Source organism: Heterocephalus glaber, unplaced genomic scaffold (genome assembly GCF_053883595.1).
Source record: "Heterocephalus glaber isolate CG9 unplaced genomic scaffold, H.glaber_assembly_v1.0 deba00000621, whole genome shotgun sequence".
Lineage (NCBI taxonomy): Eukaryota > Metazoa > Chordata > Mammalia > Rodentia > Bathyergidae > Heterocephalus > Heterocephalus glaber.
The window spans coordinates 29889132-29910075 of record NW_028258153.1 but is presented as its reverse complement, the minus strand read 5'-3'; the positions used below and the strand labels follow the sequence as shown (position 1 = coordinate 29910075).

The window sequence follows — 20944 nt, the reverse complement described above, 5'->3', positions numbered from 1 at the left end:
TTTTGCTCATTCCATTCCAACCACACTGGCCTCCTTACTACTCCTCAAACATCCTATCTACATTCATGCCTCAGCGCCTTTGCACAGGCAGTATGCCTTGCCACCAACCTCTTTCCGCAAGCCTCTGTAAGGCTCACTGAAAGGTCATCTTATCAAACTAGTCTTCCTGGACCAGCTGAACTAAAATGACCTCCATTACACTCTGTCTTTTTTCTTGGCACAAATAACATGTTTATTTGTTATATGTATTTTCTGTGTTCTTTCAAGCTTTGAATGGAAGCTTTTTTTTTTTTCTCAGTACCTGATACCGAAACTCAGGACCTTGCATTTGCCAGGCAGGCACGGCACCACTGAGTTAAATCCTCAGCCCTTAAATGTAAGCTATTTAAAAACAGAATTATGTCTAAAACGTATTTTCAATACTCAGAATGGGCTTAGGTGATAGTAGGAACTTAATTTTTTAAAAATTACTATATGATTAAGTATATAAATGAAAAAAATCAATATTAATCCTTTGATAAGAAATTTATTTTGCAAACATTTCTCTGGTATATTTTTATTTTTCTAGTTTCCTAATAGTGTCTTTTTGCTTTTATTTTTTATTTTATGTAAGTTATCCATTTTGAGTTAGTTCTTGTGAGAGACTCAAAATGGATAACTTACATAAAGGTAAAATGCAAAACTATAAAACTTCTAGAAGACAACATAGGAAAGACTAAATCAATTTGAATGTGGTAATGAGTTTTTATTTTGGTAGCAGTAATCAAACTCAGGGCCTTGGGCTTGCCAGGCAGGAGCTATGCCATTAAGCTAAATCCTAGGCAATAAGTTTTTAGATGCATCACCAAGAGCAAGATCCATAAAAGAAAATATTAGTAGAGCTGGGGATATAGCTCAGTAGCAGAGGGCTTGTCTAGCATACACAAGGCCCTGGGTTCAATCCCCAGTACTGGAACCAAACCAAACCAAACCAAAAAAAAAAACCCAAAAAACTAATAAATTGGAATTCATTAAAATTAAACTTTTGCTCTGCAAAACACATTATAAGGAGATTATTTCTTTTTTTGAAGAATCTTTTTGGTTTATGTCTTTTTTTTGGTTTATGTCTTACACTGAGTAACTACTTTGAAGATGACACACAATGTAATAACTATTGTTATCCTCTTATTATTTAATTATGAAAGTTTGCTTTATTTTTTCAGAAAAAAAATAAAAAGGACACTATTAGGAAACTAGAACAAGAAAGAAATACCACAGAAAGTTTGCAAAATAAATTTCTTATCAAAGGATTAATATATTAAAAATACAAAGAACTCATAAAACTCAGTAAGACACCAACCCAACTGAAAAGACAAAGCTCTGCAGAGACACCGCTGCAAAGATCTGCAAGTGGATAAAAAGTATATGGAACAATGCTCAACATCATTTGGCATTAGGGAACTGCAAATTACAACCATGACTGCTCTACATATAATCTATTAGAATGGGTAGTCCAAAATGATGAAAATGCTGGCAAGGATGTGGAACAAAAGGAGCTCTCATTCATTGCTAGTGAGAAGGCAAAACCTTATGGACACCTGGGAAGACAGTTTGCCATATCTTATGAAACTAAATAGATTCTTTCATATTATCCAGCACTAGCACTCCTAGAGATTTACCCAAAGGAGAAGAAAAGTTACGTCCATGCAAAAACCTGCACAAAAATGTTTATAACAACTTTATTCTTAATTGCCCAAATTGGAAGCAATCAAAATTTACTTCCAAGAGTAAATAGATAAACTCCAATACATACACACAATGGAATATTATTTAACACTACCCAGAAATGAGCTATCAAGCCACAAAGACAATGGAGGAACCTAAAAATGCTACAGAAAAGAAATCAATAGCTAGCACGCTGCTAAATGGGAGAGGCCAACCTGAAAAAGCTATGTACTGCTCAAGTCCAACTATATGACTTTCCAAAAAGGCAAAAGTAAAAATATCAGTGGCAGAGGAAGGGAAAAATAGGAAAGCCGAGGGGAATTTTAAGGCAGTGAAATTAATCTGTATGATACTGTAATGGTGAACACAATGCACTATCCATATGTCAGAATCCACAGAACTTCACAATACAAAGTGTGAATCAAAATAAAAACTATGGGCTTTAGTTAATAATGGGTCAATACTGGTTCACTGATCAATATATATAACATACTAATAGAAGACGTTAATAACAGAGGAAACTGTGGGCAAGGGGAGAGGGGGATATAGGTATCCTCTGTACTTTGTTGAGCTTTTCCTTAAATTTAAAGCTGTTCTAAAAAATAAAGTCCATTAATGTTTTTTAAGTGGCCTAATGGTATGCAGAAAACAAGATATAAGAACTTTGGGGGACATCCATGAGTACACTGTCACTCAAAAGCATGCCACATCCACAATAAGAAAAGTATGATCTTGGGCTTCTCAAAAGAATAAGATATGGAGTGAGATTTGTTAGTCTTGCTTTACTTTTCCCTAGGCAGACCACACTTGCAGTGCTGGAATTATTTCTGGGCACAACACTTTCAGAGTAAAGAAAACTGGAGAACATATAAATCAGTGGTGGTGAACCTATGGCATGCGTGCCACAGCGGGCTGTTTGCTATCATTGAAAGCTCCAAAAGGTTTGCCATCACTGATCTAAGGAATCAGGAAGGTAATGGTTGTCCTTTGTGAAAAGATGAGAAATCTTTAACCTGCAGAAGGAATAAGGGAGGGGGATCGTGAAAACATTCATTGATCCAAAGACTACTATGCAAAAGGGTTAGGCTTGTTTCACATGAACTCATGGGGTAGAACTAGGGCCTAGGTCAATGTTTCTCAGTATAACTACATTATACACATTATAATCACCTGGGAGTGGGCAGATGGATGAAGTGCATAAATATAAACACACAGATCCTATCCCATATCAGTTATATATGGGGAGTAAGACCCAAGTATATTTTAAAACTCCCTAGGTAATATTCAACAAGTGAGAACCATGGACCTATTTGTAAAACTCCTGGAAAAAGACCTTCTCAAAATAAGAATATCCTGTCCTAAGATGAATAGGGTGTCTCAGTGGGTAATAGGTTTCATATCAAGTGGAGGCAGAGTGGAGGTAGGAAACACAGCCTTAGCTTTAAATCCCAGCCCTATCACAGTTGTGTAACTGTGCATCCTGTTTCCTCATTCATAAAAAGAACATCTAACTTCACCAAGCTTTATGTGATTTAAACAAAATCATCTACATGAAATGCTACAATGCCATGCTTTCTACAAAATAACAGACAAGGTGCTCTGTTACTGAAAATTAAAGATACTAAGTAAAATAGCACAAATATCTTTGATATATCAATAAACTAGAATACAGTAGGGCATACTGAACTCAAATCACCACCTAAACAGTAAATGTTTTCAGGGCATTTCGTGAAGCAGGTGGATCTGAGAGCTGATTTTTCGGCTTCACCAGGATATAGGAAAAGAAGACAACAATCCCAGAATCTGCTCAGTGCTCGAGAGCTTAACAGAAAACCACACCTCACCATTAGCCAGGACCCCAAACTGAAATTATTTCTAAAGAAAAGTGAACTTTAAAAGATGGACAATAAAACTTGCAAATAGCAGCAGTTTCTACTACAATATAAGAAAACATTATTACTTCTATTTCTATTAATTTTTAAATCTCATCCTTTTAAATGTCTATTTCCCAAGTATTTAATGTACATACTATACTTATATATACTGCTAAGTATCAAATTAGAAAAAATATAAATACATGGGTCAGGACATTTGAACATAGGCTAGGTAGTCCAAGATGATACTGGAGAATTGTTACTTTTGCTGGGTATGAAAATGTCACTGTAGTTACACAGAAAAGTATCTGTATTTGCTAAAACATACACACTGTGAAGTATTTAGGGGTAAAATGAGATGGTGTCTGTTATTTATTTCAAGGAACCAAGCTATCATGTGAAGATGCATAGTAGAGACACACTGGCCACATGACAGCCATCATCGATCTAAAGACACATGAGAAACTGTATGAGCCACATTACTGAGCCGCTAAGACAAGAACATGTTTAAACACAGACTGCTGACTAAATGGGATCATAATCAGAAAAGGCAGTGGCTGAGCCAGTTTGTTTCTAGTAATAGATAACTGGTGTAGAAATAAGCTTATGTATATCAACAATTACAATAAATTTTTACAGATTAAACAATCTATCAAAACCATGGACAGGTCTCTAAAATATCCTGTTTGTATGCCTTTATCAATGCTTTATCCAATAAAACAATACAAAAATGTTGAAAGTATAAGGATGTAAAAATTATACTAGAAAAAACCTAACAGTAGAATTACTAATAATACTAGATAAGATAGACTATGACAACAGTATTAGTCTAAAGAGAAGCACTGTGTGACAGGGTCAAAATGCAAGAAATATGCAATAATTTGAAACCTTAGCATATCTACCGACAGTCTCAAGATATAAAAAGCAAAAATGGACGAAACTATATAGAGAAACAGATAGGTCCAAATTGTGTGTGTGTGTGTGTGTGTGTGTGTGTGTGGTACCAGGGATTGAACTCAGGATCTTGAGCTTGTGAGGAAGGTGCAGTGCCACTGAGCTAAATCCCTGGCCCCAGATAGGTCCAAAATCTTAATGAGAGATTTCTAACACCACCTGTCTTAATAATTTATAAAGAATAAAAATCAGGAAGGACACAGAAGATATGAACCACATAATGAACATACTTGCCTTATTGGACATAATTACAACATGGTACCTGATAATATGTATTATTTTTAGGCATACATGGAACATTTATGAAAAGAGGCCACATTCTGGACTATAAAACGAATCTCAATAAACTTTAAAATACTGAATTTATATTGGATACTTTATCATGATGCAATTAAATCAGAAATCAAAAACAAAATAACTAAAACTTTTGATCTAAAAATTAAAACATGTCTAATGCACAAGTCAAGAAAATTCATGATGGAAATTAGAAAACATTAGAAATGAATGATAATGAAACTACTATATGTCAAAATTATAGAACATAGCCAAAGCAACAAAGTAAAAGTTATAGCTTTAAATATAAAGCTATATATGCAACAGGAAAGCTGAAAATTAGTGAAGCATGAGCCATGATCATGGAATATGGTGAATATTTAAATAAAAATTGAAGAAATTGTATTACAGTAAAAAACACAGTGCCATTGATCCCCTGCAAGATACTCCCCTCCCTTTAAACCACTTATCCCATCGTTTCTGACACTTTATGAAGCAGTTCTACAAGTCCTCTTTCATGTCTTTTCATGGCTGCCTTGATGTCCTGAATCAATTCATAATGTTTACAATAACTTTTGTCAAATAAAAACATTAAAATGTGTCCTCATCCACTTTATTCAGATCTGTACAACTTCTGGCTCTTCCCCAGAGTCAAAATGACCATGAAAGGTAAAAGTAGAGGAGGTAGGGGCAGCCACAATTACACAACTAGAGATACTCATGAAAGAGGACTTACAGAACTGCTTCAGAAAGTGGCAAGAATGATGGGATAAGTCTGTTCAAAGAAAGGAGGAGTACTTTCATGGGAATTAATGGAAGTGTGTCTTTTACTGTAATAATTTTTTTTTAATTTAAGCATTCACAGTATTTTTATCATACTCCATAAGCATCAAATTAAATTGTAAAAACAGGAAGAAAAAAAACAAAGTAGAATGAAATAATAAGAGACTACTGAATGAAAAACACAGGTAAAGATGAGTAAGTCAATAAACTGTTCTTGACAAAGACTAACTGACAAACAAGACCACTAAGAAAAACAAAGGCACAAATAAACAATATTAAGAATGAAAATGGAGCCAGGCATGATGGTACACATCTGTAATCCTAGCACTCAGAGGCTGAGGCAGGAGGATAGCAAGTTTGAGCCTAGCCTGGGCAACTTAGCAAGATCTAATCTCAAATTTTTTAAAAAGGTGTGGTGTACGCCTGAGGATACAGCTCAGTACAAAGGCCCCGAGTTCAATGCCCAGCCCCAGAAAAAAAATATTAAAATGGGACATTACAGATGCTACAGAAATTTAAAAGTTAAAAAGATACTATGAATAACTCGATCCCAACTAATTGAAAACTTAGATGAAATGAATAATTTCTTTGAAAATTTTACTTTGCCAAACTTAAGTAAAACAGAATTTTAAAAGAAATAGAACTTAAGTATTTCTCTAGAACCATGAAAGAAATTTAGTACACAAAGAAACTCTCCACTTACAAAAGCTCTAAGCCCAGATGGTTTTATCCATTAGCTGCATCAACCATTCAAAGAACCGATAATCATCAGTCTTACATAACCATTCAAGAGCTCTCATACCTACAATCTGGTGCACTGTAGGTACTCAAATAAATGTTTTCTTCCCCTTTTCCCTATCCCTGAAGGTAAATAATTGGAAGGTCATACCTCTGACACAGTGGGAGAGCTCAAAATTGCATGGTCAATTAAGACTAAATGATTTCTGAACCTCTCTGTCTTACTGAAAGTATGTAATATTAGAAACAGGTTAACCACAGACTTATAAACATTGTAAAAATGGCTTTCACTACACACCCACATATATATCACTTAAAATACAACAAAGTAGAGACTAAGGCATCCTCGGATTTAGTACAATTCTATATAACTTACTTTTGTCCCCTTTTTTAACTGAACGCACAAATTCTAAAGATTTATTGTTTAAAATATCTCACCAAAGAATTCTTTACCACAGAGAAGAATGTTTATGTTTGTGAAACTACTAAGAAATTAAACTATTCAAATTTGAAGGTTCTGTATTTTCAGAAGAATTCTAATGCTTTCATCTTTCAAGAGATAATTTTATCTCCTATCTCTCAAATGAAAGGTATCAAGGTCTCCATGGCTCCAACTAACCTGTTCTGAAAATGAAAAGCAGATAATGTCATAACAAAACAAGACTGCTCTTTTTAATTGTCAGAACAAGATACAATATTGATTTCTTTCCTCTTGTCTTAAATGACAAGTAATTTCTGCTAAGAAATCAAGAGCAGAGCATATGGTAGAATGGGGGAGGGGGGAGCTTGGGTGAAATAACATTTATACTCCAGAGTCCTTCTTACCTTAACGACAGTCACATCCATGCCAGATAAATGTAAAATTGGGGCAGCATTTTTTTCAAATAGAGTCCTGGCTTTGCTGTAGACAAAGAGAAAAAAATACACATATTTTAACACAAGTTCTTGAGAGGAAGAAAATCCCAATCATCTTCTCTAGAACAAGAAAGACTACAGAACACAAGTTTCCTTTATTTGTCCAAGTACAAGACATTTACATTGAGTAATGAGTTAAGGAAACCAGTTTCCCCTTGTCTAATACGATCCACTCTTATCCATTTGGAACAGTTGCAGCTCCCACTTGTGCTCCTCTGGAGAAGAATGAACAGTAGATGTGGCTCTCTGAGGACAACAATGCCTGATTCATTCAATGAGCACCTACTGAGTGACAGGCAAGGTGGAGGAGCTAAGGATACAACATGACAGGGTAGACAAGACTATGTGTCTCATGGAACTTACTTGTACCCTCAAGATATATTCTTATATTCTAGTGGAAGGCAGGGAGGATATTTACTGTAACATTATTCATGTGGCCCAAAGGAACAGACTTAGCAAAATATTACTTAAATCTAGCTCAGTGAACACAACCCTTTGGAAAGAGGTACACCATTTTTGAAAATTTCAAGTACTAGGAATATCTTCATATCTTGAGATGTCATAATGAAACCTCTGAAGAAAAAGAAAAAAAAAATTTCCATTATTTCTGCTGGAAGAGGGAAACATTAAAAATGATCTAATGGGATTAGTCAAAAACTAGCACAGTCATGTCTTTCTCAGTTTCCCTAGCACTTATAGACCTTTTACAGTATTTGAAGATCAGAAGATATTGTAATGTTGAAGCTTAACTATCAACCTGACTAGACTAAGACTCTTGTAGAGTTTCTTGGACCATGGGAGCACTATACTCATCAGTGGATTAATCTACTGACATTCACAGGTGAATGTGCCAAATAAAACTCTCATCATGTAAGTTACAGGTGTCAGATAGTTTGTCAGCAATGGGAAAGGTGACTAATACTGATATTCAAGGCTATCTTCAGAACTAGATGGTAAGTTTGCAAAGAGACCACCTCTTATTATTCCGTGAATCTATCTTCTACGATTATGTATGGCATACCTTGAAGGTACTTACTAAATATTTGATGAATTAATGCATAAACAAATTACTAAACCTGCCCCAAATGTAGGCACATGAATTCTAAGGCAAAGGGAATGGCATGATTGTGATGTCTTACAAGAGAAATTGTTCAACAGCCTTTCGGTGAGTTTTTGTATTTCAAAAGTATCATGCACATGATTCTGATAGTGAATTCTTAATCCAATTCAGGTCAGAATTCAAAACAGTTTAGGGGTTAAGGGATGCAGACACTAAAAAGTCTCACTTAAGACAATGCTATGGTCTCAAAGACAAGTAAAACATTAAGCTATACCACTTAGTTGAACTTTTACACCTAGATACCTTTTTTTCATTTTTAAAATCAACTTCATTGAGGTAAAATGGGGAGAGGCATGTGAGATCTATAACTGCATTCATTTTCACAGTTCAGTTTGATTTAACAAATGTGTATAGTCATAAAACTACTGCCACAATCAAGACACAGAACATTTTTTCATTCCAAAAATTTTTTCATATCCTTCCACAATCAAGACCATGCCTTCAGTCCCTGCACCTGGGAACTACTCATCTACTTTACATTGCTATAGCTTTGCCTTTTCTAGAGTTTCATATAAATTGAATTATAACTAACAATCACATTATGAAAATAAATATTTCAAAAAAATCAATGCCAAACATCTAAGTTTTATATCCATATTTATTCAATCCTCTTTATAAAAAATGTTTCATTTTGTTTTTTTTTTTTTACCAACAATGCATGCTTTTAACTGGGTACCTAATGAAGAAAATGTAAAGTTATATGGACCAAATTCAATGTCCTTTACACTAAAAAGATACAACCACCAAATGGCATTCAGAAAACAAAATATTTCTTATTATGAACTAAAATAGAGAAGGTTGGACAGATGTTCACAAGAACTAGCAAGAGCCCACCTGAGCACATACTAAGCAAATTAAATATATTGTAACTTTACTACTGCTCTTGATGATCAGAATGAACACAAAAGGCGAACTGGAAATTTCTCTTTCAGGCTCATTGTTTCTGGGGCTTACCTCAAAAATAAAGGGCTGAGCTAGTGATACTCAAACAATTCTCTTTCCAGGCTTGTTCTCATTGATAAGGGCTGAGCCGCTGGGAGGGGGTCAGATCTATTTCCTAAAAGCAAAGCTCTGGAGAAGTCTCAATCTGCCATATCAACCACAACAAATCTTAACCTCCTTTGCGTTCATTTAAGAAAAAAGGTGTGAACATTTGGTGTTTATCCACATCTTTATATGGTGCCATGTTCAGAAAATCTCTGAAGTGAAGGTGAAGATATTTGCTTCTGATATTCTATATAAAAGATTGAAGATCAAGTGTTACCAGTAAGGATATATTATTTATTATATAATTAAGGGCAAGATAGCACCAGGGATAAATAAAAACTTTATGTACTTAAAGCAATTTCCAGGCTCAGGCACACACAAAAATAATTACTCTTTAATGTATTATTTATTAACACTAAACACACAGTTATCTTATTTCTTAAAGCTTTCCTGAAGTTTTAAACCAGTACTACATAATGAAACAGCTACATGATAAATTATAAATTATGTGTCAGGGCAGAGCCATGATGACAAAAATAGTGCAATTAAATAATGAAAATTAAAAAAAAATAGATGCTGCAGAGTTTCACAGCAGCTGTGTCCTAGAAGTACACAGGGATTCACCTTGTTAAAGGAGACAATGCCTTCAGGAAAGAAAGATTTCACTTCAGGGTTAGTATCTTAGCCTGCCTTTCACTGACAATATTATGCTTTCAAACAAGAACTCACCTTTAAAAACACAATTACGTTTACACACCAAAAAGTAAACTTAAAACTGCTCTGGAAAAATAGTTTAATTTTTTAAAAATGTAAGTAGTAGAGTGCATGTTTAGCATGTTAGGTTCAAGCCCTAGCACCCAAAGAAAAGAATTTGAAATAACTAATTATAGCTTAAGATAGCTTAAGCAAACTACCATAAGTTTATCACAAATTAGCAAGAGAATAACAGTCCATCACTAAAGGAATAGAACACAGAAGAGTTAGATGGAAGTAGGCAGAAGGAGAGATGCAAGAACTCTTGGGAAGAGCAGAGAGCAAAATGGAGAAGGCTCTGCACTCAGCCAGTCAATAAGAGCAGCAACAGCAGCTTCTGTTCCTTATACTGAGAACATGCTATGAAGCAGAAATAATGCTTAACACCTATGCCATTATTTAATACTAAGAGCACCTATTCTACATGGTTGTTTTTAAAGTATGTGCTATTATTTTTTTGATTTTACAGATGAGTAAACCGAGGACGTAAGAAGTAACTCTTGCAGTATTCCAGAGCTAGAGAGCAGCTGTAAAACAGGAAACAGACCAGGACCCTTGGGGTCTGAAACCAAGGCTGAGTTCTCTATTGTCTCTCCCACAGGCCATCACTAATTACCTTGGGTATTTTGGTTATGTTGCTTTATGACTTATTTGTTGGTATTGTTTGGCATTGGTATTAAACAGTGATCCAATAGGTGTGATTGGTGTGTTTATGTGGCAAGGAGGCAGCTCTAAGGAAGCCCAGAAAATATGATTCCATTAGACCAGGGAGGGAATCATCCCTTTTTTGGTTGTTGTTTTGTTTGCCTACACATAAAACAAAAAACCTTAAACTGTTGAATTGAGAAGAAAAAGGTATGATTCGTCTATTTGTGAAGTCATCCTCACTGCCTTCCAAGAAATGCCTAGTAGTGATGGCGAACCTTTTAGAGCTTCAGTGACACAAATAGCCCACTATGGCACGCATGCCACAGGTTTGTCACCACTGGCCTAGAGAAACTGACAACAGAGCTCTGCAACAGGCTACTCCAGACAACAGTAACCTCACAATCTGGCTGCAACTATTCTTTTTGTTCTTCTCATCTTCAGTTGTCCCAATCTAACATGTTTGTTAATTACTAAATCTTCAGAAAAGCCAAAAAGAATTGTTCTGAACACTGGGGCTAATAAAACTTAGCATTTTTCCCCTCAATACTTTCATTCTAGTTTTTAAAATAAAATTTTATGTCTTCCAAAGCCATCAAAGTCTCTGAATTCACCTTTCTGATTTATGAGAATAACATCTAACATTATAAAGATTTTTACCTATGGTAATTTTTTTCATTAACAGACCTTGAGTTTCCACACACCATCTTCCCCCTCTAGACTTCCTTTCTTTCAGTGTGATACAATTAAAGAACCAACACATTAACTTCACACTGTAATTCGTACAACTCTCTCACATGGGTTACAGACCACCCTGTGACATAACAAGCATAAACATAGGTCAGTCCTGTCTCTAGGCCCCTGGCCCATGGCCATTTCCTCAGTGAGGAGTAGTGAGTGTTCTCCTCCAAGACCTCATTCAACAGAGGAAGCATCCTGCCCTCCCAAAACCACAGTGCTCTTGGCTAGCCTAAGCATCCTTCTACAGAGACGGCCCAGTAGTTTACACCATGCAGCAGAGCAGTCATTCCCAGGGGATCACTTCCAAGCACACAAGATTTCTCCATTCCTGTTAATTCTGGAATCACTATTAAACTTCAATTAGACAAGTTTGTTAAGCATCAATTAGCTGTACAGTTATTTCACATTAACTGTTATTTCTACGTTGCAAATGACTCTGATTGCTACGACAGTATTGAATCTAGTTCTAATTCCATACAGTCTAACTAGCTGCCTGATAAGAAAAATGGAATATGTAAAACATCATGAACTGAACTATACCCTTTGCAAGCTGCAGGATTGAGAAAGACAGTTGCCTTCTTCACTTGTGCATTGGGAGGAATGAGTTGATTGCCAAACACCTAAAAAAAGAAAAAAGAAAAAAGAAAAGTTTTCAGTAAATATTCTTTTATTTAGCTAGTGCACAAATATTTCATTCCAAAATAATTTACTTCCAGCAGATATGCTATCCACTCTGGAGATAAAAGAAATATTCATTCATGATCTCATATTAAAATACCATAAAGAAAGACAAAGTACCATTATATAATGACAATAAACTCAATTTTGTATCGGAATAAAAACTGCTTCACCTATTAGAGGTACATAACTTTTTTCTCTATAGACAACATGGCTAACTTTGTGGCCATAGGCGGTCAGGAGGGAAGTGTAATCCAGTGTAGCTTTCAAAATATAAACTTTTTCTCCTTCAACTATTAGTAAAATTTATGAGAAATCTTTTGTGTCACCAGTTGATTGTCATATCTTTCTACATACAAGAAGTCAACCTAATAACTCTACTTGCCTCCTCCTCTTTGCAACCCTGTATAACTGACACGGAAAAAGAAATGGGAGTAATCTCTACTAAGCACCTCATATTTGTCACTTCCATATGCATGGTTCTAAGGAAGTACTAAACAATCTCAGTGATAATCTATTAAAGATACTTTCTTCCTTAAAAAATTCTTACTACTTCAGAGACATACTTTCTTTGTAAAGATTTTCTAGTACATTATCATTTCTCCTCTGTTTTCACTCTTAATTAGACCTTAACATTTTGCTGCCAAATATCCAAAAATTATAATTTGTTCTTCTATCTATACCGTTCTGGAATGTGGCTAGAAATTATTTCACTAACCCACCTCCCTAGCCTACCAGATCTGTAGTACTAATTATTCTTCCCTGTTCTAGTTTTTTTTTTTTTTTTTTTTTTTTTTTGGTACTGGGGATCGAACTCGGGACCTTGCACTTGAGAGGCAGGCAGCAGAACCACTGAGCTAAATCCCTGGCCCTCTAGTTATTTTTTTAAAGTTTCTATGCTTTTAATTAGTACATGTTGTAGTACATAAGGATTACATTCCTTGTGGCGAGTTGGTACATACACATTACATATCTTAATTCTTTTTTCATCTCTTGATCCCCTTCTCATCTGAGAAAGCTATCTAGATTTGTTACCTACTTGCAACTCAAGTCTCAGGTTCAGAGTAGATTAAGGAGTTTATATAAGGCTATACACTGAGTTCAATTTATGGGAGATTAAAAAATCATAGACTAAGAAGGACATAGTAATTAGAGAAGGCTACAAGGACAAATCCACTTCCTTTTGGTACATAGAAGCAGCTAAATGTGTGCTAGGGAAGTGGAGAATTTTCAAGATAGTAGGAAGAGGTCAATATATTAGAAGCAGGAAATAAAGGACACTGTCCTTGAAAAAAGAGGAAATGAAATTCTCTTACCTAAGGAGGGGAGGGTGGTGAGAAGCATGAATCACCCTTAACTTATTATTAAATATTAAAATTATTTCATAATTATCTTGATTCCATCATTATACATTGCATACATATATCAAAGTATCATACTGTGCCTCAAAGATATGTACAAATCTTGTGTCAATTAAAACATTTTAAATTTTTTTAAAGTTTAAATTGATTTGTAAAACAACTTGGAGTCATGTAAGATAATAACCTTTAAGCAAAAATCAGACTCAAATTCTTAAATCACAGATTTAAAAGCATTAGATAACAATCACAGAAGAGAGGAATTTACTAATAGTATCTACTGTTATTGTCATCCATGAAAACATTTCAGGAACATCAGATTTGCTACCCACTTCCACTAAATGTTTCATCCCTTTGCCATTTTTGACTTTCATGTTTCTTTTTGGGTATTTCTGACATCAGAAGCTTCAGTAGCATATAACAAAAAGGAAACTACAGAAATTCATCTGCAAGGTATAATGTACAAGCAGCAGGGGGGAATGTGTTCTTCAAATTGAAAGGATTTATAATTCAACTATAATTACTACAACCAGATACGTGAATGTTAAAGTGAAGTGTCATGAAATTGGGATAACAGTGCATATGGAATGAATCAGCTGTGCTAAAGAAATGGGCTTTTTAAGTATGAATCATCAATTTTAAGGAGATTCAACTTTCAGCAGTAACACCTGCTCTGAACTGATATCCTTGGGGGTTATTCGGATCAGATGAGTCAGGGTTTAGCCAGACCTTCAAGGACAACTGCAAACATGAGCAAATTCCCAGAGCTTCAGCTAGTCCAGTTATGTGTGCTTGGGAGAGATCTAGAAGTAAACAAGTCTAAAAGGGTGGGCGTTAGAACTGCTCTTGCCAGATGCTTAACTTCCTCCCATGCTACTCAGGAGTTGGCTCTCAGCCCCATTCATCCCCCGATAGTAGGAAAAATAGACAACTGCACTGCTGCAACACCCTGTGTGCATCCCTGGAGTAGAAAGGGTTTCCTGCACCATCAAGATAAGGTGAGTTTTAATTTTATCACAGAAAATGCATTACCTGAGCTTCTTGACATGCTGCTCTCCTTAGCAGGTTATCACTATCAAAGCAAACAAAAGAGAACATTAGCTTTCATAGGAGATTAAGAACCATACAAAATTTCTAGAGTTTTTGTTAGTTTTTTAATATATACATCTCTTCCCTATAAATAAAAGTGGAAGTTTAAATCGTGAGCACATTTGAAAAATACATTTGCTGAATCAAATTTTATGTTAAGTATTGCTATATTAGGGTATGTAGAATAAATGCTCTTTCCCCAAAAAGTGTCCATATCCTACTCCCCAGAACTTGAGGATATGTTACTTTACATGGCAAAGAGGCCATTAAAATTTATGATTAAATTAAAATTATGATTAAAATTCATGACTGAGATTGAGAGGTTATCCTGGATTATCCGGATGGGCCCACTCCTTCCACAAGGTCCTTAAAGCAGAGCAGCTTTCCCAGCTGTGATCAGAAGCGGATGGGACTCTGGAAGGATGGTCAATTGCTGGCTTTGAAGACAGAAGAGGCCATGAGCCACAGAGCGGCAGCCTCGAGAAGCCCCCAGGGCCAGGAAGTGGTTTCTCTTGTAGAGCCCCCAGGAAGGCAGCTCCTGTTGACACTTTGATTTTAGCCCAGTGAAACCTGTGTTGGACTTCCAATCTATACATAAGATACTAAATGTGTGGTGTGTTAAACCACTAAGCTTATGGTAATCTATAGGCAACAATAGAAAACTAGTAAACATATTCTGAATTTTTCGTATCCAATGGAAATTACTCAGGTAATTTGCCAGAAATAAATTTGACGTTTAGTTGCTTCTGTTACTTATTTAATCTCTTTTTTTATATCACTGCCAGATACTAGGTTATATCATAAATGTAAAATTTTGTCAAGAGGTAAAATTTTGGCTTCCAAAAATGAAAGCATTCTCTCAAAATATGATCCTCTGTTTAAGGCAAAGGTCTCTAACCTGTGGCATAAGAGCACTTTGAATGGCTCTGACTGTTCAGGGCCCCAGAATCTTCCTTACATAGTACGGGTCTGTGCTCACATACACGGCTGGCATTCCTAAGATGGTAACTTCAACCTGGTTAACAACACTTAAGGAAGCTAATACCCAGAAGAGATGACCAAAAGCCAATTTGTAGGAAAGAATTTAAAAGGGAAAAAAGGGTGAAGACCTTGAATTCTGCATTTTCAGAATAACTTCAAATCTTATTCTAATATTGAGGTTGAATGAGAGGAAATGAAAAAAAAACAACTTATGGCTTTTTGCCATTGTTGCAGTCAATGGCTGCTTGATGACTTCGTCCACAGCCAGGCTGCAGAACAACCCCTAATGTCACTGAGCAGTCTGCCTGGGTAAGAACAAGATCCAAAGGGATGTCAGTGGCGTCAGCCTACAACCCAAGAACAATGTTCCACTGAAATTATTAACAGAACCAGTACCTCTGAAGGCCCTGTTTGACAAAGAGTTCAAGCGGACCAATCTCTTACGAAGTCTGGGCCACTGGCAGCCACAGGTCCAGGCCCTGCCTGTTTGCATGGCTCTGCCCCTCTGCTGCCCAGGTGGCAGAAGAGCTGTGTAACCATCTCATCTCCCCTCCCCAACCCAAGACCCACAAATACTCAAAGCTGTGCTCTTCCCCCTGCACTGCTCCCAGTGAATCATTTCAACATCGACAACAACTACTACACACATGCACACCTCAAGGTAATGTGAACTCAGGATATAAAATGGTGAAATATTTAAAAGTAATTAATGTGTCCATAATCCTTGATACTTCATATTTATGACCTCCTATTCAACAAAGGGGAAAAATACTGGAACAACAGTAACCTCTGGATCTCAAAGTAACACTGGGCTTGTCATAGTATGGTCACTATATATTGCCCTCGACTGCTCATAGTCACTAATCTCCCCACAACTGCACTAACCCCCATCCAGCTTCCACACAATCCTGAGAACTTGGCTTCCAGCCTCCCATCCTTCTGCTCCCCCAATCACCTGCTTTGAATGCTTTTTCTAGTAGGCCGATTTCCTTGTCCCTCCAATGTCTTATCCTATGAACTCATCCTGTGGATCCTTCTGCAGACCTTTGAAGGGCACTGGCTCCTCTGTCATGCACAGAGAACATCATCCTTGCTATGCTTCAGCCACACAGATTCCCATGTACCTAGCTGAAAATAGAACAGCCTCAAATGTGTACGAGAGTACATTGGGCCCCTTGGATCACCCTTCTGCCTAAATTATGTCGCTAGAAGAAAATTTTTGATGGTCAACTTGTGATTAAGTATATTAAAGAACTCAGGTCTCTTGAGCTTATTAATACTGCTTGATTTATCAGAGTGCTCTTCAAAAAAAACAAAAGACTTTGTGATAGTTAATTCCCCAAATTTAATGTGCCAAGTAGAATATGCTATCAATGTCACCTATGAGAAAGCCAGAATATGCACCAGCTTAGATACTAAAAAAGAAAATCCCATTATAATCACACTTAATCTTAATATCCAGATGGTTTAACCATCTTGATCTTATTCTCTGAACCAGACTGTTTTTAAAAATCAAATACATTTATTTTTTTGGTTCTTTTATTGGTACATTTTAGGTATACAATTCGTTTACATTTATCATTGGGTGCTTGTACCTGTACATGATGTATCTTGGTTCTTATTTTTTCCCCATTACCTGTGTGCCCTTCCCTATTTACACAGATTTCCATTTTTTTTCTTTTCTCATGGTTTTTCCTTTCCTTCTTTTCCTTTCCCCTTCCCCTCCCTTCACTCCATCTTTGGACCTTTTTCCCTATTTCAAATGATCAATTATTCATTTTAATCATTTTAACCCTTGTTTACACTTTCAGTTTCTCACAGTAGAGAAACTATTCAGTATTTACACACGTGTGTCCTATTTATTTCACTTAAGAGTATGGCCTCGATATGCATCCATTTAGCTATAAATGACTAGTTTTTCGTTCTTTATGTCTGAGTAGTACTCAATTTTATTAAAAAACCCCACATTTTCTTTATCCAATTTCCAAATACATTCTTAAAGAGAAAAGATTTCTCCCACTGAAATACAGTAGTCTCTCAGTATCCAAGGGGGACTGGTTTCAGGAAACGCCAATATCAAAATCATTCTTTATAACACTTAAAACAAGGTAAATACTATGTAAATAGTTGTCATACAGTATTGTTTAGGGGATAATGGCAAGAAAAACAACCTATACGTGATCAGAACCTACACACTTTTTTTCTGAATTTTTTTATCTGCACTTGCTTGAAACCATGGACGCAGACAGAACCCACAGATACAGTGGGCAGACTGAATTCTGAAAGAAATTCCAAAAGTGTTCCATCCATGGCAACATTGTTGAAACAGAAGAAAAATAATTCAAAAGTTAGAAAGCAACTACCAGGTGCCAGATACTAGGACAACTGTTTTCAAAAACTGTCTGTACTCTGTTACCACCTTGCAAGTCAGCAGTCATTATATATAACATAGAAGACTTTTGTTTCGCAGGTGAGGAAGCTGAGGCTCGGGGGAAGTGAATTGCCCAAGAGCTCAGTTGTTACAGAATGGCAGAGCTGGAATTTAAACAGATCTGACCCTAAGCAAATGCCCTTTACAGCTTTTTCCTTTTTTTTTTTTTTGGTACCAAGGATCGAACTCGGGCCCTTGTGCTTGCGCAGCAGGTGAAGAAACCACTGAGCTAAACCCCCGGCCCCTCCTTACAGCTTTTTCTTCTACTGCAGATAGTCTTACATAAACAAAACACTCATTCATATGTACACTTTATAGCACATTTACTAAACTAATTACATTGCTGAGTCTCATCTAATATAACTTCTGTAATTTATATTCCTATATGTTTATAAACATAAATCCCAAAAGTAGCTGGTAAAAAAAAAAAAGACTCAACACAAAGTGCTGAGTATGGCCAATAAACAGAGCTTGGTTCTACCTGGAAGAAGCAGAGGATCAAGTGGTAAATGATGTGGCACAGTAAAAGATGTTTTTCTTGATAAATAATATGTCTAGGAAACTGAGATGTGGTGGTAGTTAAGTGCAACATTCCCTGCTCGAATTAAGGTTATAGTTTAGAAGAAAGCAAAGAATTCAATTGGCAATCATGCATCAACCTGACTTACTGTTGCATACAGGGGCCCTACTTATTGAGAACAGTAGATGGGCAAGAACAAGGAATAGAATCCAGGGGTGGGGCGCATGTTAAAACCTCCAAGTGCCAAAACATGACCAATTTAGAAAGTAAAGTAGATCAGGACGTCTGGAGGCAGCAGGCCATTGGAGGCGCAGCAAGAGAGGTAGGTCCAGGAATCAGGTAAGGGCCAGCACACCAGGGCCTTTCAAACTATTTAAGGAATTTGGATTTTATCCTAAGGGCCATAAAGGATCCAATGGAGAGCTTCAAGAAGCTGGACAGGATGAGATTTACATTTTAAAGGGATCATTCTGAATGTAGCATGAAGGAGGCACTAGTAAGAGTTAAAACCAAATCTGAGACCAGGGAGGCTTCCTCATTAACTCAGCTCAGTGATGATGACTAGAACTAGGGTTGTGGCAGAGGCCAGAGAGAAGAAGGGAGAATCAGTAGATATTCAGGAGGTAAATGTGCAAGATGGTTCACAGGAATTTAAAAAAGTGAGGAGTGAATGGTGGTGTCTACCTTCTGCATGGAGAAATCAGGTGGGAGGTAGTACTATTCACAGAGATGGAATAAAGGAGGTACAGATGTGGAGGGGTGAGGACTGAATTTAGTTCTAGCTCTGTCCATTTGAGATAGTAGTGAGAGGCCAGGTGGAGGTAAGGGACAGTTAGAAATTCTAAGTCTGGAATTCTAGGTAGCAGTTTTGGCTAAATGGTAATACAAGGGATAAGAATATATAGCCATCTATAAGAGGAGGACTGAAACAGAAGAAGCAGGAAGAGATACTCTTGAGTATTGAGACAGTTCACAGAGAAAACCAAGTGAACCTCAGGTAAACTGACACTGCACTTCATTTGAAAGTCAAAGGAAGAATGTGGCAATAATTGAGGAAAATGGTTAAGTTTTCCCCATCTTCCATCATTCTTTATAATGTTTCTATTCTTAGCAAACTGCATGTTTTGCTGTCTCTAAGACACTATAGGGTTTATACCTCCAAGGAGCATTTGATCATTTTATTCCTCCCTAAAGTTCATGAAATCGTGCTTAATTCACCATTTTATCTTCCACAGCCCACAGCAGACTCCTATAGATAGAGTGGACTCAGTAAATAAGTGGTAAATGTTTGAACAGAAAAGATTGGCTCACTATGTTCCGACAGGCAGATTGTCCTAGAGGGAAAACTGAAGGTTATTCCTTGTAGGAGTGCCTGCGTTCTTGAACTAACAGATCAATGGTGATGGTTCTCCAATGTGAGTCCCAGCAACGAGACCAAGAACCACAATGGTGTAGAACTGGATGAAAAAGCCAGTACTATCCTAGGAACTTCACAGAGCAAGAAGCTCCCAGGAGGGCCTGTGCGCATGTGCACTTGGGCATGCGCAGAATGTAATGGAAACGGTAACCTCGGAAACAGCTAAGTGAGGCAGGAATTCTTTAGTAGGCACTACAGCCGTGCCAGTGACTGATGAACTCGGAGTCTGCTCATCAGAAAATTACAGATTGCTAATGGGCAAAGAACATGAACCACAGGTTAGTACCAAACATACCAAGCAGAGTAACCGTATATAAATACTAAGCCCACATTCTTCCCACTACACCAAGCTTTCTCTGTGAACTGAAGTTAAACACAATTTACAAGAAGTGCCTCAAAATGTAGTCATATCAGAAAGGGTCTCTGAAGATCTGCTCAGCACTGAAATGCAAGTTCTTTGACGGAAAGAAATTAGAAGCCTATGGATTAGAAAATGAAAAAAATCTGCTGATATCACTGCCCGAGGCTTTAAAAGAATATGAACATGCCTGTTACTACAGGTAATGGGATGCTCTCAATTTATTCTAACCCATAAATGTTTTATTTATTACTTTAGGACTGCAAAATAAGATAAGTTGTTATTTCAATAGCAACTTTCATGGAGAGAAAAATCACACTGATCCATCCTATTTCCCAAAAAGGATATTTCCCACAACAGTCTAGAGGCAAAATTGTACAGCAATTTCTACCACTGCATTTCCCTTGGTGCATGCAAACACCGTTTTTGCTTTGTACAAAATAGATTTCAACTTAGATGTTTATAACAACCACTTCAACTTATCCTAGCTTCCCTAGCATAATGAATCACTACGTTGCAAATGGCTGTGCCCACTGGTTTTCCATGGAGTAACAAGGGATGGAGGGAAAGGAACCAAAGTGAAAAATGAATCTCAGGACGGAGAGTGCAGAGGGGGAGCTTTTAC

General features: G+C 36.6%; 1 protein-coding gene across 6 annotated transcripts in view; it reads right to left on the bottom strand.

The window, feature by feature from the left end:
* The window catches only part of Agk (acylglycerol kinase), a 93518-nt gene that overhangs the window by 51214 nt on the left and 21360 nt on the right, over positions 1 to 20944 (bottom strand). For all 6 annotated transcript variants that reach the window (XM_004851293.4, XM_087206324.1, XM_004851295.4 and 3 more), the window contains 3 exons: positions 14556 to 14595; positions 12028 to 12107; positions 7152 to 7227 (listed from right to left, as the gene is read on the bottom strand). In XM_004851293.4, the coding sequence (XP_004851350.1) occupies positions 7152 to 7227; positions 12028 to 12107; positions 14556 to 14595 (196 nt within the window). The remainder of the gene's footprint in view (positions 1 to 7151; positions 7228 to 12027; positions 12108 to 14555; positions 14596 to 20944) is intronic.